The sequence below is a fragment of the Gambusia affinis genome, linkage group LG04 (assembly GCF_019740435.1).
Source record: "Gambusia affinis linkage group LG04, SWU_Gaff_1.0, whole genome shotgun sequence".
NCBI lineage: Eukaryota > Metazoa > Chordata > Actinopteri > Cyprinodontiformes > Poeciliidae > Gambusia > Gambusia affinis.
In genome coordinates this window covers 13,278,670-13,305,710 of record NC_057871.1, presented here as the reverse complement: position 1 = coordinate 13,305,710, position 27,041 = coordinate 13,278,670, and the positions used below count along the sequence as shown (strand labels likewise).

Here is a 27,041-nt window from a genome sequence, read left to right as displayed (position 1 = left end):
TAATCAATAATCACTTGAAGTCACCACATCAATCTTATTTAGCTAATGTATCCGAGCTGTATACTTTCTGACCCGAATTACTGAGGTATATAATTGATTGCACTGTAGAAAAAACTTAAGGATTTTGCCTTATTTCACATTTTTCTGCTCTGTTCTAACAGAAGAATTTTTGAATGTGAAATGTTGAAAGAGATTTTGACAAACTGTTAATAACCCTGGTATAAAATGCACTATTGCATAATGACCACTGTGCATATCCTGCAATTTAAAGCATCATGCTGTTTGTTGAAAACAAAAAAACCTGTTCACTCTATGGGCCTAATTTAAACAGACAAAATCTGCATGTGCACACAATGAAGCTTTTATTTTTTTATATAACTACTTCAAACACCTGCAGAATATAAGTAGATGTGACAAAATGTTGCTCCTTGGTGCATGGATGTAAAGCAGAAAACAGCCAATGTACTCTCTGAGGTAGAAGTAGCTAACTAAAACAAATGCTCTTGTTTCCCGTTTGTATAAAGATTCAGCCTGATCAACACTTTGATCAAGGTGACGGCTACAGAAACATTTACAAACAATAATAAGCAAGTTATGGTAATTTTGCAAAGCATAAATCAATAGTGAACTTAAAGTTTCTCTCAGAAAACCCCCCCCATAAATGATTCAAAGAGTATACAGTGTCTGGCATAATAAAAAAAATAACTGCAGTAAAAAAAAAATGTACTGCAGTTCTTCACAGCTCTGAAGTGAATGTTTGTACTACTTTAACTAAAAAGGAGAAACAAAAGCAAAGGCATTGTTCTGCACCAGTAGGAGGTGATAACTTTCAGCTCTGCCAGAAGAATATAACACTTGAAAGACAAAGTCTCCATCCTTCACTTCAACCAAACCAGTCAAAATCTTTGGCTTGTTGTACAACTTTATTAGGAATAAAGCAAACATAACATATTATGATGTTAACGTTCCCAAACTTGGAGATCTGTTGGTCAAACTCATCAGATCTGAAAACGCTAAACACAATAAATGTAACTTTATGGCTAAATGCCAATCAGTGAGGAAGAAGCCACAATTCTAAAGCAAAATTCAAATTACTGTTTGAAAAGGCAAATGTCAGCTGACTAAACTGAATTTAACAAAATACCTTAGCCATATTTGGACGCTATGAAGCCTGAGAAACACCAACCCAACTGTGAAGCGCGGAGGTGGCAGTATCATGTTGTGGACATGTTTTACAGCAGTGGAGTGCTGGTGCACTTCAAAAAATACCAGAGAACATGAAAAAATAAAAATAATGCAGGAATATTGAAGCAAGATCTAAAAAAATGAAGGTCAAGGCCTAAGTGTTGATGAGTTTCCCAAATGGACACTAATACTAAGCATATCACCACATTATTTGCAAATTAGCATGAATTGTATGATTAAAGAGGCCACCACAAAGTCTTGACCTCAAGCCCATAAAAAATTGCAGCAGAGACAGAACGTGTGTGAACAACGTAGTCTACTAACTTCATTCAGCTGCACTAGAATGACGGAAAAAATGGGCCAAAGTTTCAGCAAATAATTGAGAGGAAATTGTGGAAGAATGACCTCAAGTCATTCTATATATATATATATATATATATATATATATATATATATATATATATATATATATATATATGTATATATATATATATATATACACACACATATATATATATACACACATACATATATATATATATATATATATATACACACATAAATATATATATATATACACACACACAGATATATATATATACATATACACAAACAAACACAAACATACATACACACACGCAAACAAATGTCCTATAAAGATCAGTTGCCTTTTGTGATGTCATCCCACACCAGACAAGTGGGCGTGTCCAACTTGTTTTAGGGAAGGCCCTTTTTATTCAACACAATGTAAGAAAATAGCAAAACAAGTAGACGTTTTTACCATTACATCACATTGTACAGGTAACAACTTACATTTAAATCAAGTTTGATTGAATAACATAGACCAGGCTGGGTGGGTGCTTTAAAAAAACAACAAAACTGCTGTATAATTAGATGACTTCACAGTAATGAGCTGTTGAGGGGAATTACACTAAACAGCAGCTGTGTTTACTCTGTTGTGACTCACCAACTTGTACGCTGAAATAAAGCCATTCCAGGATCTACTAAGTCACAGAAAACATTAACGTATAACTTTTAATTTGTGTCTCCATTCAGCTGAAAGTCTCAGTTTCAGTTAGCGTCGTGTGTCTGTAGTGTATGTAAACATAACCTCCTGCTATCACTGAGAACAGATGGAGGGCTGTAAGGTGGGCAGCGCAGGAATATGACAGACATGGCGCCCAGAAGTAACTTTAAATGGGGCAGCAAATGGGAAAACTCAAATGAATAACTGGACTTGTTTGGGTTTGGGTCTGGACGGCGCGGGTAGAGCAACAAAGGGCTTGCCGAGGCATGCCGACAGCTAGTTTCACAGCGGTGGGGTAACAACGGCAGTTAGAACCGAACAGTACCACCGTTAGCTTGTTCTTACTTTAATCAATAGAGGTAAAACAAAAGGTAGCACACAATGAACCTGGTTACTCAACACTCTACCCCAAAAAACATTAGCCGCTCTCACTTAAACAAAAACAAAAAAACACGACGAGTTACCAGTAAGTTGCTAAATACACCGAACGTCTCTAAATGTTTTACTCACCTCCAAGCAAAAGTAGTTGGCTTTTTATTCATGAGCAGGTGGTAAATGTCCGGAAAACTACAATTATATTGTGACAAGTGGTGTGTCACACACTTCCCTCTTTCTCTCCTCCGACATCCTTATTTTTTTTAATGCCGCTCCAGCAAGCAGAGCTCCGAGGAGGAGGCGGAGCCATGTCTTATCTTCAGAGGGGGAAGAGTCTCTGCCTGGGTCCGATCCAACCACCTCCAACAGCCCGGAGCTGCGCGTGGAAACTACCCGGCGTAGTTACTCCTACACAAATATGCACCGAGCTGCTGCCAGGCCAGGCGGCGTTCAGTTCCTACTGCCGGGACGGACGACCAGAGGCGGTTCCAGACCATATTTACCAGGGGGCTCTCAATGGGCCCACAACAATACCACAGCATTTTTGGGTCATTACATTTAGAAAAAAAAGGGAGTAAATTTCCCCCCAAAAAAGTCTGAAACTCTTGGATTATTCTCAGAAATTTTCTAAAAAAATATCTAGGAAATTGCAGAGTTCAAAAAGAAAAAAAAAAATTAGAAAAAAAAAATCAGTTTTGATATTAATTTAGAAAAAATAAAATAGTGAGTTTAAAAAGTTTAAAATTTTCTGGGGGAAAAAAAAATCTGAAATTTTCCAGAAAAATATCTTGGAGTTTGAAGTCAAACATTTGTTAGAAATAAAAATCTGAAGTTTTGAGATTCGTCTCAAATTTATTAGAAAAAGAAAATTCTGACTTTTTAAAGTCAAACATTTGCTAGGAAAAAAAAATCCTTGGAAATTTGTGAGTTTGAATAGAAAATTTTCTAGAAAATAAAATTCTGCAATTTTTAGGTTATTCTCAGAAAAATTCTCAAAAACAAAAAAAACTGGAAATGTATGTTAAATTTGCTAGAAAGATCTCATTTTGAGATTCGACATAGAAATATGTAATTTGTTCTAGAAAATCTACTAGACTGTACTATAATACTGCCCCTTTAAATATTGGTAATTAGTCAGAAAATTGCAATCAGTGCAGTCCTAGTCTCTAATCAGAAATATTGATAAGAACCTTACACATTGTTACAACATTTTTATTGATTCAATTCTAACAGTATTACCAGTGTAAATCAAAATTCATTAAAAAAAATACACAGCGTCTGAAAAACAATACAATCATTTCTTTCTTTTATTACATTCTTTTTTAAATTACTACATTTTAGATTAGCACAAAATAATTTGAAACTGACAAAAATCAAGACGCGCGAGATGAACGGTTTAGTCAGTACATGACAATAATCGTCGTTTAAAAAAAATCACAGGTTTCAACACTTGTGTGCAAAAACACCTTCCTGTTAGATATTAATATAACATTTCATCAGGCACATATTGATACACTAATCAGTTCTAAAAGTTATAGTGACGCTTTAGAGCAAATTATCAATACAGTCCTAAAATTGTACAAAAATACCAAAGTCTTGCTTTCCATTCAGTACCAATCTGACTGCTGATTAAAATTAATTTAATTCAGTTTACTGTAATATAAGCACAAAACAAGAATTAGTCTGGTAAAGTAAAACTTAGCAAAGTTAAAGTATTTTTTAAAGTTCTGAAATGTGTCCTGTTAAAAGCAACACCTTTAAAAATGAAGCTATCCAGATGTGCAACTTTTTAATGCGTCAGCCCCACATGGTAGGGAGGGATAATAGTAATGCACAAACTCCACGGTTTCTGTCACCTTTTATTGTTGCCAGGAGTTCAAAACGGTTTTCCTAAAAGATTGTTTGTGTACAGGACATACTTTACCTGCCAATCAAAACAAACTGATTTTCAAACACACAGGATCATTCATAATTTAAATAAAAATGCAAAAAGGGGAACTAAAACTATAATCCCAAAGTGCATAATTTAATCCGCAGCATCAAAGTGTTCTGTTATCTTCTGGCGAGCCTGCTATTGGTGCTTTGATCTTAACTTTTACTAACTGGAATGTTGGAGGAAAGCCAACAAATTCAAGCTGATCAAAGTCCAGAGGAAAGGAGGAGAAGTTCAGAGCGGGAGAAAGGTTAGATCAACTCCTTCTCCAAGCTGACGATGCCTGTGACTCACCAGATTTTTGGATTTATATACGCAATGTGCAATATTTCTAATGGAAATCTGTTGTTAAATGGAAAAAGAGCTTCCATATTTTCTGTCTCGAACACAATACTTTCATGAACTATTTATCATTAGAATCATATCAGCAGAATTAAAATTAAAAACAGTAACTATACGACTGTTTATCATGTACTCTTAATCGTCATTTCTTCTTTGTTTGTTTTAAAAATGTCTGTATCTGGTGACGGAAGACATTATTGGTCTATTTCCCCATCACCACCATGACGCTCCAGAGTCCGTCTACCAGGAATTTAGTCGCGTTTGTTGAGTTAAACTGACATGGATGCAGTGCTAAAACTGCCAGCAGAGAAATCCATCACAGGGTTGATTTAACTAGATACTACAGAGGAGGTTTGTGCAGCTAAAGGGTTCAGCCTTTGGTGGAGATCCGTCTCATCAGCTTACAGTTTGGACCGCAGCGGCTTCAGGTACTTCTGGAAGGATTCATGGACCTGAAGAAAAGAGAAAAGAAGGGGAAAATCCACAAATATCAAAAACAAACATGGACGTAATCATACAAAAACGTTTCAGTTTTTATTTCTATATTCTTCCTGCAATCTGAGTAATGAGATCAATGTTAACTAAGAATAAACGTATTCTTGGAATGCTCTGAATTTTCTAAGAATTTTGAAATTCTGAGTAAAACAAAAGTCAGAATTCTGAGAATTTGCAAAATTAAAGATTTTTTTACCCAGAATTCAGGGCAAATTCAGGTAATTTTCAAAATTTTCAAAGAATTCTGAGAAAATCAGTCAAAATTCTAGGATTAAATCAGAATTCGCAGAATTACGACTTTTTTTTTCCACCCAGAATTCTGACATTTTTTTTCTCATAATTCAGGGAAAATTCTGCCAATTCTGACTTTAATCTCAGAATTCTGACTTTGTTTCCCAGAATTTTTAGATTATTCAGGTAATTCTCAAAAATCTCAAAGAATTCTGAAAAAAAAAAGTGAAAATGTTGATATTTTCCCCAACAATTGTGACTTTTGATCTTCTATTTCTGGGATTAAAGTCTACAGAGTGCGGTGACCGTTTTCTTTTTTTACCTCTGTGGCATTAAGAGGTGAGCGGCGAGCCCACTCGAACATGTTCTCGTAGACGTTTCCGTCGTAGCGTCCCAGAACCGAATTCAGCTTCTTGTCGTGGATGTCGAAGGCATCGACCAGCGCCACAACGTTGGGTCGCAGCTGGGACAGAAGCTCTTTGATTCGAACCGAAATCTGCAGAACCTGGGGCACGTTCACCAGTCCAGCCTGCAAGACAGAAAAAATGCTTACCAGAATCGGCTTTACTAGCTTTGTTTGTGCACAAAATCAAAAAATTTACTTTTCACTTTGCTATTGATGTACAGACATTTCAAATATAAATATACAAAATTTGGAGGAAGATAAAAAAGTTTTTTTTGTTTACGTAGGTTTTTTATATACAGAATGTTTTTAACAAGAGAAGACAAAGTCTATTAAAACCAAAATAAGAGTAAATGTCTAAACATTTTGTGTCCAGAATGTGTGGGGTCTGCAGCTATGCTAGCTACACTCTTCCTGACTCTAGATCTGTAGAAATCTTACAGAACAGATTTTTCGTTACAGTCTTTATTAGCGGTGCCCAGATACAGATTTTTACTTACAATACAATAGTGATATTGCAGGATTGAGTAACAACACAGCAAATATCGTATCGAATATTTGTGCTGATATCAGGATTAGATATCAGCGCAAATCAAACACACTTTTATTACTTATTTTGTAGTGTGGAATGTTAGAAAAGGTAAACCAGAGTCCCCAAACCGTTGCCAATTTAGCAAAAGTCACTATATTTAGCAACTTTTCAGACATAAAAACAATCGGAAGTGGAAGGTTAGGCTTCTTAAAGATTTGTGTTGGGTCAGAAAACTGGAATCGGTTCACCGCTACTTAACGTACCTGCAGGAAGTCTCCAGAGTTCTTTGTGATTCCATGCATGGCGTAGAGCAGAGCCAGCGTTGACAGCACAGAGTGTATTGCTGTGTCCCCAACGCCTTTTAGCTTGTCATTAAAGACTTTCACCACAACATAGTGACAGTGGGCCTAAAGAGAGACGATATCAGAGGAAAATAATCAATAAAATGAAGTAGACAGTGTAGGATAGAAAAATCAGAGTGTTAGAGGCAAATTAAAGGAATTAGAACCAGTCAATACAGACTCCTTCCAACAAGAAAATTGTAAAAAAATTATTGCAAAATATCTGGACACAACAACACATTGGTTCAAAATTGAAATAGAGGAATATGAAAAAGGTCATGTACATATTAAATTATGTTTGTAAAAGCAGCTCATTAATGTGTTTTCAGATTAATTCACAATAATTTAATCAATCAGGTTTATTTGTATTGCACATTTTAGCAACAGGGTAGTTGAAAGTCAATAAAAGAAACATTATATTTTGTCGATAAAAATCATCATTACACTTCAAAATGTTGGATAACGTTTTTCTGATTATGTTTCAAAATCAACTCCAAACAGCTGGGCTTTTAGTCTGGATTTAAAGGAAGTCAGTGTTTCAGCTGTTTTTCAGTTTTCTGGAAGTTTGCTCCAGATTTGTGGTGCATAGAAGCTGAATGCTGCTTCTCCTCGTTTGGTTCTGGTTGTGGGGATCCACAGCAGAACCAGAACCAGAACACCTGGAAGGTTGCTATGACAACAGCAGGTCTTAAATGTATTGTGGTGCTAAGCCGTCCAGTGATTCATAAACTACCAGCAGTATTTTAAAGTCTATCTTCTGAGCTGCAAGGAAGCCAGTATAGAAACTTTAGAACTGAGTTGATGTGCTCTACCTTCCTGGTTTTAGTCAGAACTCCAGCATCAGCGTTCTGGATCAGCTGCAGCTGGAGGATTGATTCTTTAGATTTCTTCAAACTACAAGATGACAGACATGAACTTACATCCGAGGCTCTGACCAGGTCGATAGCGCTGTTGTTCCAGGCGTCCTCCTGTGACTTCCTGTGCTGCAGCTCCTGCTGGATGCTTTTCGCCGCCATTTCAACTAAACTACAAACACAAACCTCCATTTGTAAACATGCCGTTCAAAAAGAAATGCAGTCTTCTCCTAACTACGCTCCATCTGAGGATAATTTAATCACAGTACGTTTAGGAACAGTTCAGAAGCTTGTTAGAAAACATCAGAGGGCAAACTGCATCATGGAGACCAAACTGCATCATGGAGACCAAGCTTAAACTCGAAAGCGTACGGGAGGATTTTGACGGTTTGGCTGCCTGCCTAAACTGAGCACAAGACAACCGAACAGTTTGGATTCATGTGCAAAATGATCCAGACCTGATTCTCCATTCAATCTGTCTGAGCTTGAACTACTTTGCAAAGAAGAACGGACCAAATTTTGAATTCCTACATGCAAAATTATGGTAGAGAAACGCCTGGAAAGATCAGTAATAAGTCGGTTTCAAAAACCGTTATTACCTCAGGAAGCTGAATAAAAGACATGTAAAATATAAAAAACTATCAAAACTCACTTATTCTGCATAATCCAATTTCTTTCTACAATTAACTGTGTTTGATATAGTTTTTGCTTTATTGTTTCCATTTCTTGTTCTGTGATCTTGAGGTGCTTTGAAACCCACCTTCAAATAAAATGTACTACTACTACTATTAATCCCTTTTTGTCTACTTTATAGTCAAGAACTACTTTGAGTTGGTCGAATAAAATCCCAACAGAAAATGAAGCCAAACGCATTGTGCCTACGCAGGCTTCTGACATGTTTTCAAAGGTCAAATTCAAGCACTTCTAAATTATTTTGTGCACCATAAAATACCTCAGCACCATCAAATACTGGACTAATCAAAGTTTAAAACAGCTCTCATAATATGGCTGTCTGCATATAAATAAATATGTAACAAACAAGCAGGATAAATGCTTATTTCTGCATTTATCCTGCTTGTTTAGTTGGGTTTTGTTGTTCTGATATCTGGAAGTAGAGCACCACGTTTGGTCTCCCTCCGACAGGCTGACAGAGACTCTTTGTGCTCAGCACAGCTGATACTCGCAGCAAATGGATTTAGACATGAGTAAAGTGAGCAGCATGCAGTGATGTAATCGGATATCATCTTACTCCGAGAAAACAATAGAGGCAGAACTACAGGAGCAACGGACTGAAGCCAATTAAACACCATCGGATGGAAAAACGTTAATCCATTACAAACTTTTATTTTCTTGCTACTCTATTGAGTGACGCATTGTAATGAAATCCAGCTCAGATGTGTTTTTTGATGCATGCAGGAATTATTTTTCTTTTTCGTTAATTAAAAACAAACATTATATTCTAACTAAAATAATAACCAATTAGAGAAGAGAACGAACATCAACAAAAATAAACAAATAAAAAAACACATTAAAAAGGATACATGTAGGAGTAAGATAAAACACAAAACATAAAACGGCAAAATGAAATTTTTTAACATTTTTGGGTTAGGATTTTATTTTTTGTTTAATCTTGGTAGTTATTTTCTAATTTGCATTATTATTTTACTTCTCCCTAATATTCCTAGTTTTGATTAATCTAGGGTCACATATTTTGAGTAGAAGTGGGAAAGAAAAAAATAAACAACAAATAAATAAACAATAAATGAAATAAATTATTTAACAATTATTTATCAATACTTTTATAATCAATTTATTCAATTATGTGAACCAATAATTTAATCAATACATTATTTATGAAAGTCTGAATTTGACTTTAAGATTTAAATACCTGAAAGTAAAATTTCAGATATTAAAGTCAGAATTCTGAAAAAAAAATCTTAATCTTAATTTTTGATCTTTAATCTCAAAACATGCCAAAAAAAATTATTTAGTCTTTATTTTTGGCATATGTTATTTTGATTTTGTTTGAGTAATTAAGTAATAATTACGTGAATTATTTATTCTTTTGAGATTTTATTTGTAGGTTCTTTTATTTCCCCTTTGAGAATAAAAAAGGTTCAACTTTATTTTTGCTCTCAACGTTTTCAGTCAACAGGAAGTTGGCGCCCCCTACTGTTGCGCATTGAAAGGAAATATATATTTCTGAATCTTTGCGTTGAACTGATCAGTGGAGGTTGTGACTTACGTGGCGGCTCTCTGCTGGTAGACCTGCACCAGGCTGCTCAGGTCATTGATGTCCACCAGGGGGCGCCTGGAGGCCACGGCCTGCGGCTGGACCCTCCGGTTCTGGGACTCGTTCAGGTACGACACGATGCCGCTCAGCTGCTGGCCCTTTTCAGCCTGCCGGTAGCTCTTCACCAGATATCTGCACACATGAATATTGCAGATACTCACACACAATGGTATTAAAGCTTAAATTTAAAATGAGGAGCCACTAAAGTGAGATTATCTAAACAGAAAAATCTTGAGTGAAAAATATTTATTGTGGAGCTTGGATGAGGTTGGAAAAGGATTATGACCACTGAACAAAAAATATTCTAAATTTAATCTATTAATTCTTAGACTAAAGTCGACTTTCAAATATTAAAGTCAGAATTCTGAGAAAAATAACTTTACTTTTCAAATTCCAACTTTAATCTCAAAATTCTGAAAAAAGAAATCAGGATTCAGATTTTGTTTTACAGAATTTCAACTTCAATCTCAAAATTTTGATATTAAATTGAGATTGCAGATTTGTTTTTTAAAATCAGATACAGGATTTTGAGATTAATGTCAAAATTTTTGAAAAAGTCTAAGTATGATATTAAACTTGGAAGCTGATATTTTAAATTCAGAAATGAAAGTTAAAATGTTGAGAAAAAAATAAAATTTGATTTTTTTCTGAATTCTTATTAAACTTTAATTTCAAAATTCTGAAAAAGGTCAGAATTCAGATTAAATAATTTTCTGAATTTTAACTTTTATCTCAAAATGCTGATACTAAATTTAGATTACAGATTTTTTTTTTAAACCAGAGATCGAAGTCAGGATTTTGGGAGGTCAAAAATTTCGAAAAAGTCTAAATTATGATATACTTAGAAAGGTGATTAAAAAAAAATCAGAGATTAAAGCAAAAATTTTGAATTTAATGAGATTTTTTCTCAGAATTTTGATTAAAGTTAAAATTCTGGAAAAGGTCAAAATTCTGCCCCAAATGTCAGAGTTAAAGTCTGAGACTTTTTCATAATTCTGAATAAAAGTAGGAATTCAGATTTTTTCTTTTTCCTGAAAAAGTAAAGAAATCTGGTTTGAGGATTTTGACAAAGAAAATGTGAAAGCTCAAAGAGAAAAGTCAGAATCATAATTTTGTATTTTATTTTATATTTTTTACTTTTTCTCAGAATTCTGAGATTAAAATCAGAATTCTAACTGTTATTTTTTTCAGTGTCCCTAATCGTTTTCAGTACTTGGACTAAAAAAAGCATTTATCCGTTTTAACCAGTGCAGCATGTCTGGATCTGTACACTGTGTTAAAAGGGATGGTTTAGTGTTGCAACATCAAATGCTGATTTTCAGCACCAAACCCAGTTCATGTTGTTGGCACTTCTTAAGTTTATGTCAGAAGAAGTGTTGAGTTGCATTGAAACACCAGGGTTGTGAAACTCAACAGAGAAAGCCACAAGTATCTACATGAAAACGGCTGCATCATTTTCAAGTCATTTGTTCCTTTGCAGAGCTCACTGCAGCCTGACTCTCCCATTTCATTCCCTCCCTTTCACTCCGTCTGTGGGAGCGTCATGTTCAGGTATGAACTTCCTGTGAGGGGGAACATTTCTGGAACTGGTCGCGGATCCGCAGAGGGAAACAAAGACAGAATATCATCTGACAGGTTTCTGAAACTGATCTGCCGACCTTTACAAAAAAAAAACAGCCTCCGTGATAAAGGTGGGATTGTTTCTGTGTCCAGCTGCTTTTGTGTTAAACTCAACCCAGGCAGACTGGGAGCTTTACCTTGCAGTCTGCAGCATCATGACTGTGTTCTCGCCCTCATAGGTGCAGGTTGGGGTAAACTCAACGTAAATATCGGGCAAGGCGCTGCTGCGGGAGTAACCGTGGCCGCCGCAAGACATGCGGCACACTTCGATAGCGGCGTTGGTTTCCCAGGTGGTGAAGGCCTTCAGGCCCGCAGAGAGGGCATGCAGCTGCAGAGCGGAGGGAGAACCAGGTCAGAGACTCGGCTCAGGGTGAATATTATTAGATACTTTAAGATAAATTAGTCGCAGTAAATGATTCACGGTTCGCACACATTTTTCCCCACAGTAAAATTCAAGCACTTTTCAAGCAAGTTTTCAGATTTTTCCGCCTTCACACTTTGGAGATAAAAAAAACATAAGGAAATAACTAATGAAGACAGTTTTAATTCACTGTTACACATAATTGATTACTGCTATTAATTAAGTCTTGTAAACATAGTCTACGTAGCAGGGACAAAAGAAATTTAACTGTAACAAAATTTTACATTTTGAAAATTCTCACAGGCCCATCTCAGACACCTGAGAACAAAACACAAATTTAACAAAAAAGACCCCTCAATTTCAACAACAGCAACAAATAAAGACTGGACATGATACGTTTTTAAGCCAGAAGCATTTCATATTAGGCAATATTGATAGTTATTGGTCTGTTCTTCATTTTAAATATCTAAAAAAAACTCCCATTCACAATGCACTTTGAATAACAATACCCACATTTATTACAATAAAACTCTTTACATTTCATTCTCTTCACCATTGCAGAATTCTGGAAACTTTTCCAACCTTTCATCTTTGACTCTTGAAAAGGCACAGAAAGTTACGTGTTGTATGTTGAATTAAAATAACTATTGTAGCACCAACCAAACGTAGATCAGTAATTTCTTTTAATACAAGCCTTAAATTTAAAGGTCAGTGATCCGACAGGTCCGTACCTCGGGCAGCTGGCTGAAGTCTCCCTGGCTGATGTCTTCAGAGATCCGGTGGTAAATCTCTGTCATGTACTGGCCGACAAATGTGAACGCGTAAGCCATGGAGAGCAGAGGGAAGAGCTTGTACTGCTGCGTCTGGTAGTCCAGGATCTGAGGCTCTGGCTCTCTGCAGATTGGAAACACAGAGGTTAGACTTTCCTCTGCAGGAGGATGTGGCAACAAATCAGATATCTAAAAAGACACAAACACACCAGGGTAGTAGTTTCCACTTCCTGCAGCATGCTGAGGATTCTTGATTCAGTTTGGGAAAATAAAAAAAACCCGCCAAGAACTGTGCTCCAGGTGGAGATTCAGGACCCACACTAAAAATAATTCATATTTAAAGCCAAAAAGCACTTCAGGTTTATCATAATAATTTAGTTAAAGTGGCGTAATGTGTTTTCCAACCACAAAGCCCCATTTTGCAGCATGATCACGTAGCTTTGTCACTTGATATATTACATCAAGTAAAATTATAAAAAGTTTGACGCCTTGAAATCACAATAATGCTCTTCCATTATGTTAGGACTGAGAAGTTGCATCTATAATGAGCTTAGCAGGTGCACAGTTCCACCAGGTTTTTGCTACTTGCTGCTGGCTAGTCTGAAGGAGCTGAGGAAGCGTTTTGGATAAATAGGCTGCGCTTGGTGACAGCAAGTCCAAGTCCTTGGGCATCCTGAGCCCCAAACATGGATGAAGGGATCAAAGCAACTCCCGGTGTGTTTTTGATGAGGAAATAACATTATAACCTCATATAAAGCTAAAAAAAAGTTGATGTTATGTAATACCTTTCAGACTCAACCCAAATGTTTTTTAAAAAGCCAGTTTTGCTCAGACGTGAACTTTGAGCCACTTCACACTTTTTCTTCACGTCGCTGCTAGATGTGAGTGAAGTTGGCCCCCCACCTTCTTCAAATCAGACAAAATTGGTGTCAAACGTTTGTGCAGCAAAAATTTTTTGTTTGTGCCGCTATCATTTTAAAGATATTAAGAAATGTTTCCAGAGGTCATCAAAGGTCAACAAGCTCCCTCACCTTCCTCAACTCGACTGCGTTTGTGCTGCAAAAATTGTCGTTGTGCTGCTTTGGCTTTGAAGATATTACTGAAAGGTTAAGGCTCAAAAGGTCAACCAGCCCCCCTCTTTTATGAAATCAGACAAAATTGGTGTCAAACATTCAAATGGAAATTTTTGCTGCACAAACCAGCACAAACGTTTGACACCAATTTTGTCTGATTTGAAGAAGGTGGGGGGCCAACTTCACTCAGGTCTCTGCTAGTTTTGCTAAATCATATTCATAATACAGCTAAAAGGTTCAATCAGACAATTAAAAGCCAAACAATACAATTAAGTACCTCTGCATTTAATAAGCATCATTGGTCAAAGATGAGATAAAAATATGGAAAATCAAAGATTTTTTCCCCCATCTTCAAATTTCTTTTTTTCCCCCTAATCATTTTCAAGATTGGAAAATGACCAAAGCGGATTCCCAGTTGTGTGTAAATTATAAGTTAAATACAGTAAAGTGATTTCTGTGTGAAACCCATTTTGTGTGCCGCAGTGTGTGCCAACTGACCCCGGCCGGATCTCAGACTGGTGGCGCACGGCGCTGTAGCGGATGGCGATGGTGCAGGACTTGGACAGGGTGCGAGCCGACTCGCCTACAATCAGAGAGCGGACGAACACCATGGTGCCGTAGGTCAGCTTGGAACTGGGCGGCTTCACGTACGTCCCGTCCGGCTCCACCTGGTGGAGAAAGAATCCCCAGTTTAAGCTCAGGATTACTGCCACTTACTGGAAACAGCATTTTAAGGATTTATCTAAACAGCAGGGTGGCAACAACAGTAATATTTTACATTTGGTACCAATCTGAAGAAAAATATTTGATACTCAATAACAATTTCATAATTTTGTCTAAAAGCATATAATTAATTATAATTTGGTAATATTTTAAGCCTAGTCATGGATAAGACAATAAGTAAGAGAATTTAGCTCTCATTTAATAATATCTATAGATCTAACCATCTAGATCAGGGGTGTCAAACTCCAGTCCTCCAGTCGTTGTCCTGCAGTTTTTAGATGTGCCACAGGTACAAAACACTGGAACGAAACGGTTTAATTACCTCCACCTTGTGTAGACCAGTTCTCCAGAACCTTAATTATTCTATTCCGGGGGTGCAGCAGAGGCACATGTAATAGTTGCAGGAGTTTGAGACCCCTGATCTAGATCTATCTAGATCTATCCATCTAGAGCTATCATCTAGATCTCTTTATCCATCTAGATCTACCTACATACGTATTTATATATATATTTATGTACATTTATGAATCTATACATCTCTTATGTATACACACACATATATATAAATAGTATCTTAAAGTGTGAAGATCATTTATTTATGACTCAACAAACATCTTATTTGCTGTGTTTTATTCTTTTATAGATCCTATTTTATCTATTTTATCTGTTTGTTTCATCTCTTCACTCTGAGCTTTTATGTGTCTGGAATAAAGATGATGATCTTATTCCCCTCAGTAAATATGAATATTTTGTTATAAATGTGCCCCTTACTGTGCAGTCTCTTATTCTATTTTTATTTTTACTCTAGTCTGAATTTGCATTTATCTTGAAGTTGGTACATTTAAACTCAGGACATTAAATAATATTATTTTATCCTATTTTAAAATCCTTTATGAACATTATTTTCCATTGAGTCTCAAGGGTTAATAAAGAACAACCAAATGTGTTGCGAATTGGAAAATCTCAGTCAGATCTGGCAACCCTGTTTTTGACACAACCGAACAGAGTTTTAATGTTTTCAAGATCTCTATTAATATTATCTTTTCAGGAAGACAATCAAATCACCTTGGAGTATTTCATCATCATATTCTCTCGAGGAATCCTCACATTCTCCAATTTCAGAAATCCGTTATCAACTTCATTAAAGCCAAACTTGGGGCCAATATCACCGACTACGATTCCTGCAGCAGAGAAGCAGAAAAGAGCATGAGAGGCTGGTGTATTTTCTATAAACGCTACGTCCAAAGAAACCAGACAGACTGTGTTTACCCGGCAGAGGTTCGTGAGTCTTGGTGTCGCGGATGGGAACGATGAACGCATGCAGACCGTGGCAGTTTCCTAAACTGTGCAGCTGGGCCAAAACGATGGCATGGTTGGAGGTTTTCCCAACTGCAACATGACAGAAGACGGAGAGGGGATGATTTCTGATCTGCCTGAAAGACCAGACCGTCGGAGTGTGGGCTGATCAGGCTGCAGATTTGTGGCTGTGATTGCGCTTACGTCCTCCAGGCCACCATTTGATGGAGCTGACGGTGGGACTGTTCAACACAAACTCCTGGGTGGCCGGATCGTACGTGGCTGTGGTCTCCAGGCCTCTGAGGTGTGTGCCTGCATCCAGAAAACTTATAAATCTCCACAGATCTTTGGTAAAATAACACTAATATGGAACAGTAGGGATGCACGATATCGGATTTTTGGTCGATATCCGACATGCCGATATACTAAAACTCATTTATTACTGATATTTTGTTCCTATATTTATTTACTAAATCTATATGGCTTTCTGCACTATCTTTGTCAATTTAGCCTGCTAAAAAACCCCCGCAAATACTAAAAAGGAGGCTGAAAATGTAACACTTTCAACTTCCATTATGTTTAATGTAAAATTTATGACATCTGCTCTCTCTAAGACAATGACGACACTCAAACAGAGCAAATTTGACGTTGTGCTGTGCTGCAGCCATCATTGTCACTGGTTATTGGCATAAAACCAAACCAGTAAGTCACTTTTATATCAGTGAGTGACTTTGACGGAACAGGTGATGTCAGATATAAAATTTTACAGCTGATATTTGCCGATACCGATACCCTGCCAATAATATCGTGCATCCCTATGTAATATATTTCACAGTTGGACAGTATAACAACCTGCTAAGGCCACTTGGGTACAAATTATCCCCAAAAATGTATCAGAAATTATTTAAATTCAAAAAGCCAATTCAGTTTTTAGGTACAACACAAAGGAGTGATGCAGCTTGTCGTGTTTGACAGATCTCAACGTAATTCTAACAGAATTAAACGCCATAATACGGCAGTAACAGGTAAACACCTGTCCTTCACCAACACTTCGAGGTGAAGGAGAGGAAAGACGGTTTGTCTAAATGAGGCATTAGATGCAGAGATAAATTTCTAGCTGTTATTCTAGAGGTACAAGAGTAAAAATGAAAGGGAAGAAACAAACATTTAGCTTCAGTTTTTAGTTGCTGTAGATGGACGATTATCAGCTTTAGTAAATCAAACTTGGATTTTTCTCATTAGAGGCAATAAACAAAAGCTACAATAAGCTAAAAATGAGTTTTAGAGTCAGACTCAGAGCTGAAATATTTTACTGTCAAACAGTAATCCTGAAAAAATCAACCATAGATCAGGGATGAAAGATGTAGGAGCTTGTTTTCAGTCAATACTTTTTTAATATTAATGAAAAAGTATTAGATACATTGGCAAATTATTTAACTTATAACAAGTCATTTTCTCTGTGTTACAAGTGAAATAATCTGCCAATGTAACTAATACTTTTTCCAATAAGAATAAGGACATATTGACTTAAAACAAGCTCCTACATCTTGCTGAAAAGTTTCCTGTAACTTAGTTTTGTCTTATTTCAAACTAGACTAAAAATACTTGGTAAGATTTTGTGTTTTTGCAGTGTAGAATGAGCCTGAATTAATCGTTGTCACCAATACCAGATCTGGAGGGTTTTTTTTATATTGGGACCAATACAGATATTAATATTGGATTGGTGCATCTCTAACTGTAATGGGATTAAGCACTGGGAAAGATCCAGAGAGTGGGAACTGTTCAACACTGCAAGAAAAAAAATAAATCACCCTTTAAATTAAATTTTTTTTAAATCCATAAATTTACTTCTTTTTTTTCCCAAAAAACCTGATCAGACATAAAGATTTAATTAACTCTGATTTTATCAAAACTAATCACTAATTTATTGAGAATCGTTCCTTTAACAAAAACACTGCCGGTTCGGACGGCTCCGGTCTTGTTTTACCGTGGCCGATCTCGGTCTGAGCGTAGGTGCCGATGATCTCTAGGTTCCAGGCGGGCATGAAGAACCGGTCCATTTGAGCCGGGCTGGCCTGGTTGAGCAGTGTGGGCAGGAACATCGCCAAATGGAGGTCCAAGGGCGATGGCCTGCCGGGGTGCACACAACTAGGCCGCGCAAGACGGGGGGCAAACAGAACAGAAGAGCAGGAGGGGAAGGATGTGGGAAAAGGAGGATGGAGGGCATCCCATAGAAAGTTTAAGCAGATGAATCAGAGAAAAGAATCAATGTTTTTTATCCCCAGGGGAGAAATGTGAATGATTTGCATGGTTCAAGGTGACAGAGAGGAAAGCAGTGAAAAGAGAAGACAAAACAGCTTGTGAGCATGACATGCATATTGGAATAGTTGATTCAAGCAAATGATTGTCATTTATTGAAACTTCACTTCTTCATGTTCCATTTAAATCTCCCTTCAGTGTCTGAATGAGTCAGAAATTGGGTCCTAAACCAGAGCAAAAACGTTTACAAATCACCAGAGCATAAGTCCAAAACGTGGAAGCAGCTTCTTCTCCTCTCGATTCGGACCTGCAGCAGGCAGACGGTGCACATTCAGAGGCCTCATTAGCCTCCCCGATCATACAATGCTGCCTGTTTACGCTCTGCATCCCATAATCTCTGGTCGCCATGGATCTGAGCAGCCAATCCAAATACAGACTAGGAAGGCTCAGATTATAAATAATGTGAATTATTTGCTATTTTTCCATGATTCGTAAAAGATGGAAATCAATTACGAGACACTGATCAGAGCACACAAAGCGTCGTGAGTTATTATAATACAGAAAAGAGAGTAAAATAAGAGGAAGATTTTGAGCTAACTGATGACGGCAGCGGGCTCTGAGGAAAACTGGCACTATATTATGATAATTAGTTCACTATGTTAACTCTACAACAGGTGCAGAAGCATTTTAGGACAGTATTTTGTTAGAGCATCATCTCTTATTAGCAGATAAAATGCCGTCCTCGACTACATAATTCAGATTTGTCAAACACGCACAAGAACTTTCCATCGCTCCCCATTGGTACCAAACGATTTTACATGTAGAAAATGTTTGTTTTCAACATCAAATAAGGGCCTTATGAATCGATTCAGTAAATAACTCAGCTTCAACATCCAGGACTGACCGTGACCCATCTCAGTTTGGGCATATGTGCCCAAAACCTGGAAGGACTCTGCCAGAGGCAGCCATTTCTTGGCCTGCTGGGGGTCGCACAGTCTGCGCAGGCTTGGGATGAACATGACAACATGCAGCCCGAAAGGTTCCTGCTGGTTCCCTTTAACCATACTGGATGAAGAGGAGTTGAAGTTCAGGTTCAATAAATCAACAGACAACATACACATTTACTGATATTAAACCAGATATGTGAAGGTAAAAGTGATTTATCGAACATTATTTCAGCCTGACGTAGAAACGACGTTTCAGAGATCAATAATTTAACTATTATTTACACTGACGGAGAAGTTCAATGAGCAAAAATAATAATAAATAAATTTTATATTTGCTAAAAGCTTTATTTTGGTGTCTTTTCTGTTCAAGACTAAAATTTCCAGTAATAACATCTATAACTATGTCTTTTTTTAACATGTTATGATGTATTCATCCACATTTTGCAAACATTTTATATTTTTCTCTCTTCCAAAATGTAAAAATAGAAATAAAATGGTGGTTCTGTAATAGGGGTAGGCATTTATTATATCAGTTACCAATTATTGTGAAGAATTTGTCATCATGATAAGAATTTTTTATTTATTCTTTTCTTGATAAATTCCAACTAATAATGTTCAATTAAAAAACAAAGTTAAAAATTTTATTTATTTTTTCTTTTCTGTTAATGTTCGTTCCACAAGTGCATCAATAAATATGCGACTGTGCAACTTAGTGAATAAAAGATACTTTTTTTTGTAAGTGGCGTCCTGAAGAAGCGTATTTCAAATGGGAATGTTTTTAAAGAGCAGGATTCGTACTTGTTGAATTACAACAAATACAAATGTTGCAATAAATACTTTATACATAAAGTTGCATAAATTGTAGGTAAATTTATGCAAAGTTTTCCCCAGAAGACTTGCTAAGCCAGGTGGATGGGCGGCAGGGTTATAATTCATTCAGCGGCCCGACGAGTTTTTCAGCTAAAAATGTTTAAAAATCACTTGCTAATCATGTGTTATTCAAAAATTGGAAGATTAACAACTGAACACCAACTATAAAGTCTTAAAAAAATACAAACATTTTATAAAGACTTCAAAAAATAAGCAATGCTTAGCCTGGTGGGGGAAGAAGTAAAGCCTGGTGGCTGATAATACACTGGTGGAAACCCTGTTTATGCATTGACAGCCATGAAGTTACCTATAAAAGAATTAATAAATATTTTTTATCATATGTTTTTTTGCTATCGCAGTAGTGGTGATAAAATTCTTAATCAATGTCGCCCACCTCTATTCTGTACAAATTACATCAAATGTCCTACTGTAGACATTTATCAAAACTTAAGTCTTCTTTTTCCACAAGGTTGTGTAACTTTTGCATTTCTGCATTTTTGTTACACAAAATCCCAATAAAATAGGTTAAAGTTTCTGCTTGCAACGTGACTTATGTGAAAAGGTTGAAGTATGAATCCTGGAGCAAGGCACTGATTAAATTTCTCTACTCTGCACTGTAGAAGTGGTACAACCTGGCAGCCACTCAGCCTTTGACTCACTTTTAATCTCCTCTGAACTTTGCTCAGACTTTTGTTTGCTTCAAACCCACAGAGGACTCCACAGACATTTTTCTAGACTGTCCATTATGCTGAATATCAAATTAAAGCAACCAGTGATTGTTTTGTTATGGCGACTGTAAATCTGCTAACCTTCTGACTACGATGATTAGCTTCCTGAAAAACGGGGCCTATTTGGAGATTAATCCACATTGCTTCCTGATTTCAGTAGCTACGTCATTTATTGTTGGGTGGGTTTGGATAGCAGAGAATTTGACTGTAATTATAAAGTTCACTTAGTGATTTTAGAACAGCTCTACACTGTAGTTAGTTAATGGTATACTTTCACAACAAACAATAAATCAATTAATCACATAATAAATTAAAACAAACTCAATCATTTCCATTTGCATCATTAACCTTTTTCTTTTTCCTATTTTTTTCTACCAATATTGGTCTTCAATTTGATGCATTTATCTCAATGCACCTTTTTTAAGGACAATTGTATTTACAGAATATTAATAATTCATTTTATTAGTTGTTTCTGTTGTTTTGTTTATTTATTTTGTATATTTAAAATGTCTTCCAGCTCCAGTGTTAAATGTTCATTTGAAACTAAAGTTTATTGATCTTTGAGAATGTGTTCTTGCATTATTATGCCGTTATTATTTTTATATTACTTAAAAATGATTTAAAAACAACAATATTATCGTTTATTGCAAAAACTTCTGTTCAGCAAAATATGTTATCATGACAGACCTATGGGTACAGGGAAATATTTGATTTGAAAATAATTTCCTTTCATAGGTGAATTTATAAACAGTGTTTATAAATTCATAAACACTGAATTAAACGCTGAAAAAAAAAGCTTCAGTTTATTTCCTAAAAAAAAAACCCTGAAGCTCTTTTTTGAGAGCTTCAGTTTTTGGTTAATGTTGAACCTTTTAGCGTCACTTTATCACAGTGATCGGGCGGCAGAGAATCGTTTTCTCGCCAGCGTCCTTCTCCGTCTCCGTACCTTTTGTAGTGATAGATTTCTTCCGGGTCGGCGATGCCATACTCTCTGAGTTTCAGGACCATCTGGGCACTTTTTCGAACGGCCTGGTCGTAGCGTTCGCTGCGAGACAGGAAGTTTGGGTCGTCCTCGTTGAAATCAGGGTCACTGAAAACCAGCTCCTCTACAGAAGACAAACAAAACATTAAACTGCATGTCAACAGCTGAGAGAAGGAAACTTATGAGTATTTTTTAAGTATGGTCATGAAAATCTAATGAATCACTTTTTACTGTTGGACATTATTTGGCAGTAAATTTCAGAAAACTAAAGAAATATCAATAAGAAAATAGATTGTTTGAACGTAAATTTTAACTAAATGTTGACATATTTATTTTCTAAAGCTGGTGTCAGTATTAAAAAGCTTTTGTAGTCAAGGGTTTTAATTATCTCAATTATTTTAATTTTATTTACCTGATGATTCCCCCTGCTGTCACTTTCCCTTGCCAGAGAATCAGGAAAACACAAATAAAGGACAAAACTGAGAAATTTTTCCTTCCTTTCGTCAGTGGCATTCAGGTCAAATGCTTCAAAATAAATCTAAATTTCTTTTTTCCATTGGTAAATATTGTGATGATGACAACATTCCTACTTGTTTATTCCTCATCTGTGCTTCCATCATCTGCAACCTTTATTATTTTTGGGCAACTGTGTCCAGTGTGAACATCCGAGACAGAAAATCTTCATCATATGTAAAATAGAAGTTCATAAGCCTTGAAATATACTACACAATATTTACTGCACTCCAAACTGTTCATAAGAGTACAAATATTGTACACACTGTGATATATTGCACAGTCATAAATGTTACCCTTATATATAAGTCAAAGTATTTCTTCCTAATCTTCATCTGATTTTAACTAAGCTGAAAAAAACTGCAGAAAAGCCCATAATACTGTCTGCTGAGTTTACTTTATACAACAAAATTTTGAGAGTTTTGAGGGATTTTATTAATGGGGGGGGAGGGGGGTCATAAAAAATCCTTTAAAAAAGTCTAATAAATTTGATCTCTAGTTGGTTTAAAATGTTCAGCAACAGAAAAAAAATAAATAAAAAAAAATGAATCAAAATATCTTAATAGCAAGAGGCCAAAAATGCTAAAAGGAAATGCTGCTCAGTTCTTTAAAATATCAGCTTTAGTTGTTTTTTCTTAGCATATTCTTGTCTTTCTAAATAATATTTTAGAAAGACTCATAACATATCCAAAAGGAATAACATTAACAGTGTAAAGAACATACTTTTTAATTAAGCCATTTATTTTTACAGAAATGTAACATGCCATTGAAGAAAATGTACTAAACATAAAAAACTTGTTCTTCAAGTTAAAAATCTAAACAATTTTTAATTTTTCTTCAGAGTCTTGGATCTTTTCTAGCTCTAACCACATTTGTTTTGCTGAACTGATGGTAAAATAGCTTTTATGGTAGCAAAGGTTGCTGTACTATGATAATACATGCTGCTTAGCCTGATGTTTCTTTGAGATGGTAACCAACTTACAAGGCCTATTCAGTCAGGATCCAAAAAACAGAAAAAAATATAACGTTAAACATGGACTTGACATGACTCAATTTAATTATTGAGTCATAAAGATGTTTTGACCTTGGTAATAATAATAATTTTTACTTGTACTAGCTGCAGCTTGACTTTAATATTAAAGCTAATTGGTAGATAAAACTAAAGCCGAATTTAGCTGTGAAAAATGCTCAATCAAAATATAATAAAAAGTTTGAAAATATCTTTTTTCATGTTTTTTTTCATGGTACTTATTGGAGAAATCTTTCTAAATAACCTTAACTTAGGATGCGTTAAAACAATGTTCCGCAAGGTTTGAAGTAACAGCTGTTCAAATTAATGTAGGAGTTTCTAATTGCAGCAAACTTGATAAATGTGCACAACGGCAGCTGTAAAAACTAAATTTCAAGCTTACCAATTTGTCGTCTTCTTTTAGTCTTTTCCGGGCCTCCGTCCAAAATGTACGTAAGTTTTTCGACGTCAAACGTAGCATTTTGACGTTCTCGTGTGATATCAGGATTCATGGCTTTATGAATTGAGCGAAAACCTCGTCTTTACAGGCGAAAATTGAGCTAAAAGTGTTCAATAATAAGTAGAGGTACTCCGGTAACCTGCTGGACCTGGTTAATGTCTCTACTGCGCAGCCGCAGAGAGGTGGGAACGGATACGTATGCTTACGTGACAGACATCCCGGAAGTGTTTTCCCGAGAGCTCTGTGATAGGTTAACTTCTTTACAGTTAATAAACATGTCGATGCTTCCTCCAACCGCAGTGTTTCGTCTTCCTTGGGAAGTAAACTCAGTGAAAGAAGGAGAATCAGTGCGGACATTTGGCAGGTCGGGATTTTGGTATCGGTTCTGACTCATAAGTTTATAGTTATGTCGACCCCCAGGATGGTTGACTAAAATCAGTTCCTGGGTTGACTGCAAGGCACATTTCCAACATTATATCTTGATATATTGCTTTTATTTATTTGTAACTTGAAATTGTTTCCTTTCCAGACTTGTTTGCTATCAACCAGATGAATCCAGAGCCACCCTGACAGCCCAGCATGCTTCCAAAGAACACCGTGTGTTTGTCCAAACACAGTTTGTTGAGCCATTTAACCCAATTATTGGAGCCCAGTACCTGGTTCTGGGTGAGACAGAAATGTATGAAGGTAAAAGATCCCTCATTTAGTTTAATTTCTCTGATGCTCTTATTAAAGAAGCTGGTTATGACCGAGAAATACAAAGTTGTTGGCACACTTAAAAATTTAGTCATTGGGATGATAATGAAGTGAATTTAGCACTGTTTAAGTCATAACTATACTTGTCCTAATAGGGAAAAAAATCAATTAACTGCATGATAAATTAAAATAAGCTAGATAGTTTTCATTCTGATGATTAATATTTTTGAAGAAAAATTTTGTTTACAGATATCATAATCCATTTTTTATGATTTAAGTTGTAAGTGGTATTTATTTATTGTTTTTGGTTGTGAAATATCCAAATACTATAACTGAAAGATATTCAAAATATCTTCTACTTAAATGTTAAGTGTTCTTTACAAAAAGTGTATTGGTCTTTGATCGGGCAAACTCTCAAAGACCAATGATAATATAATCATTTTTATATATTGAAAGTTGTCTCAAACAATATTGTCACTTATCGCGATAATTATCGTTATTTGTTATTGTCGCAGACCAATCAAAGTACTTTACCCGAGAGCCACATAATCACAGAATTGAACTCGCATTCATACAGATAAGCCCAAAAGTTTGCAGATTTATGCTTAAATTAATCTTTTTATTACACCGACAGCTTTCTTTTGACTGGAAATCAATTGTTTTGGAGTGGTCCAGACATTCTGTTCTTAAATCTGTTAGAGTCACATTGACTTGTGCCAAGAGGAAGCTGGAATTGAACCCACAACCTTGGGATAGCAAGATAACTACTCTTCTCTAATGCTTCTACTTACACTGTAAAAAAATAAATAAATAAGTAAATAATTTTTCATAGCATGTACCACAAATATCAACATCTCATAGAAGAAAATGTATCAGTTCACTTTATTTCAAAATGTTGTCTTTCCTTAAGAAGATGGTTCTTGAAACATAAATGTTCTTTAGTAGATATTTTTCAGAAATGATAAGAAGTCTTTTTTTTTTTCAAAACATTATGTAATATTTGCAGTTCTAAATAAGTTTTATTTAGCTGGACTGAGGAGAAAATTGCTTTTTGAATCCTAAGTTTTGAAAACTCAGACCCACCCACATCCGTTTGTCTGCAGGTGTTGGTGTGATGGTTCGCGCCCGTGTGCTGAACTGTGTTGACGGCGTAAACACTGCACTTCTGCAGAAGGCTATCGCTGAGCAGAGGAGCTTCTTCGCCGAGAGGGAGTGCAAACAGGGGGAGGTCACACAACCACAAGATGTAACTTGATAAAGGTCTTCATGCTGTAATGCTAGCAGGCCAACAGCAATGTTCAGAGACTTTTGTACCCAGATTATCTTTATCAGTTACTGTGGGACAATGAAGCTAAGAGTCAGTCTAGATCCCAGAATAAATATTGAGTCCATATGTTGTATTTTTGTCAGTCTCTGAGGTTTATGATTGTTTGTAGCAGATTTTTGTGCTAATTCTGCTTGATGTTGTCATTTCACAGCTTGTGAACAAATGTTATGCCAAAGTTCATATACAAGTAGCAGATTCACATACCTCCATTATGTGGATGACAATAAACTAGGAATATTTTCTACAGGTAATTTCTGTATATATTTGTAATAAAAATAATATCCTGGTTAAACGAAATGAAACATTGTAATAATGGTTGATGTCTTATTCTGGAATATGCTTCTCTGGTGTTGTTTAGGAAATTATCCTTGCATGGTGAACGCTGCTTTTTATGAGTTGCGGTCTGTTCATATGGCCATCTATGCTTGAAGATGAAACGACTTGAAGTTCACACAATTTGGTTTCAGAAGAGGATCACACTCTTCTGAAACCAAATTGAAACCAAAATGGGCCTGCTAAAAGAAACACAAACTACAGGACCTGGTAAAAATGAGCTAAAACCAAAATAATGCATCAAACTTTTGTGGAAACTCGTGAGGACAACAGTCTGACGGACAAAGCATTATAAGGTGGTGTGACCCACATAAAGTGGGTATGCCTCTTTAAGAGACAGAGGTTAAGGAGGCTCGGTGGTCTACCTGGCCAGTAGGAAGTTTAGTTTCCAGAAAGTATGAACCAATCAGAATGCAGACAGCCGTTGTGGGTCCCGCCCTTCCTCCCCCAGGTCTGCAGCACTGTTGGTTTGCAGGAGAGATCCGACGTAATGAGACTGCTGAGCTGTGCAGCGTAAGAGTATGTATTGTGACAGTTAAAGTATTATATACGAACTGTATTGTAAACGAACCCTTTTGTAAATAGATTTTCTGTTGATCATCCAACTTCTAAGCTGGAAATAGTTTATTGAGTATAAAGCTTGAACTTCAGTTTACTGCCGCTAGAGCCGTTAGGAACCGTTAGCTCTTTCTGGCAGTTGGTTTGTCTTATTCTCCGTTCAGCTAAAGGTAAAGCTTAGTATTTAACTTTAAAATGGTCAGAATTTCTTCTGAGTACCATCAAAGACAGCCAAGATACCAGCAGAAATTATTGTACCTCAATTTAGAAAACCAAGGCCTTAAAGGAACAGTATAGCTTGATGTCATCTGCATAGATATGACACTAGTAATCTTTAAATCTGTTTATCATCTGCACCTAAACCGATTGCCTCTGTTTCTACGAACCTGCAAGGAAAAGCAAGTTTTGACAACAAGTGAATGGATGCATTTAGCAGAACACTCATAATAAAAAGTGAAGAGTCAAATGCTTTTTAGCCATCATAAGTTAATTTTAATCATATCTG

General features: G+C 36.1%; 2 protein-coding genes across 3 annotated transcripts; one reads left to right on the top strand and one right to left on the bottom strand.

Moving 5' to 3' along the window:
* Window positions 1–3,783: 3,783 nt before the first annotated feature.
* On the bottom strand, window positions 3,784–23,796 carry acox1 (acyl-CoA oxidase 1, palmitoyl). 2 transcript variants are annotated; one of them, XM_044115455.1, is made up of 14 exons: window positions 23,566–23,796; window positions 21,605–21,764; window positions 17,842–18,002; window positions 16,059–16,166; window positions 15,828–15,947; window positions 15,624–15,739; window positions 14,334–14,503; window positions 12,724–12,886; window positions 11,769–11,959; window positions 9,964–10,143; window positions 7,785–7,890; window positions 6,787–6,930; window positions 5,911–6,117; window positions 3,784–5,314 (listed from the first exon to the last, which is right to left on the bottom strand). In XM_044115455.1, the coding sequence occupies exons 1-14, from the start codon at window positions 23,672–23,674 to the stop codon at window positions 5,264–5,266; spliced, it is 1,986 nt and encodes a 661-aa protein (XP_043971390.1). In that variant the 5' UTR covers window positions 23,675–23,796; the 3' UTR covers window positions 3,784–5,263. The 2 variants fall into 2 exon arrangements, with proteins under 2 accessions (XP_043971390.1, XP_043971391.1); XM_044115456.1 differs by lacking the exon at window positions 17,842–18,002 and adding an exon at window positions 19,018–19,178 and having other exon boundaries at window positions 23,566–23,793.
* Window positions 23,797–23,829: 33 nt separating this feature from the next.
* On the top strand, window positions 23,830–25,947 carry ten1 (TEN1 subunit of CST complex). The gene is made up of 3 exons (XM_044115457.1): window positions 23,830–23,986; window positions 24,152–24,309; window positions 25,422–25,947. Exons 1-3 carry the CDS (start codon window positions 23,898–23,900, stop codon window positions 25,571–25,573), a joined length of 399 nt encoding a protein of 132 aa, XP_043971392.1. The 5' UTR covers window positions 23,830–23,897; the 3' UTR covers window positions 25,574–25,947.
* The last annotated feature ends 1,094 nt before the right edge of the window (window positions 25,948–27,041 follow it).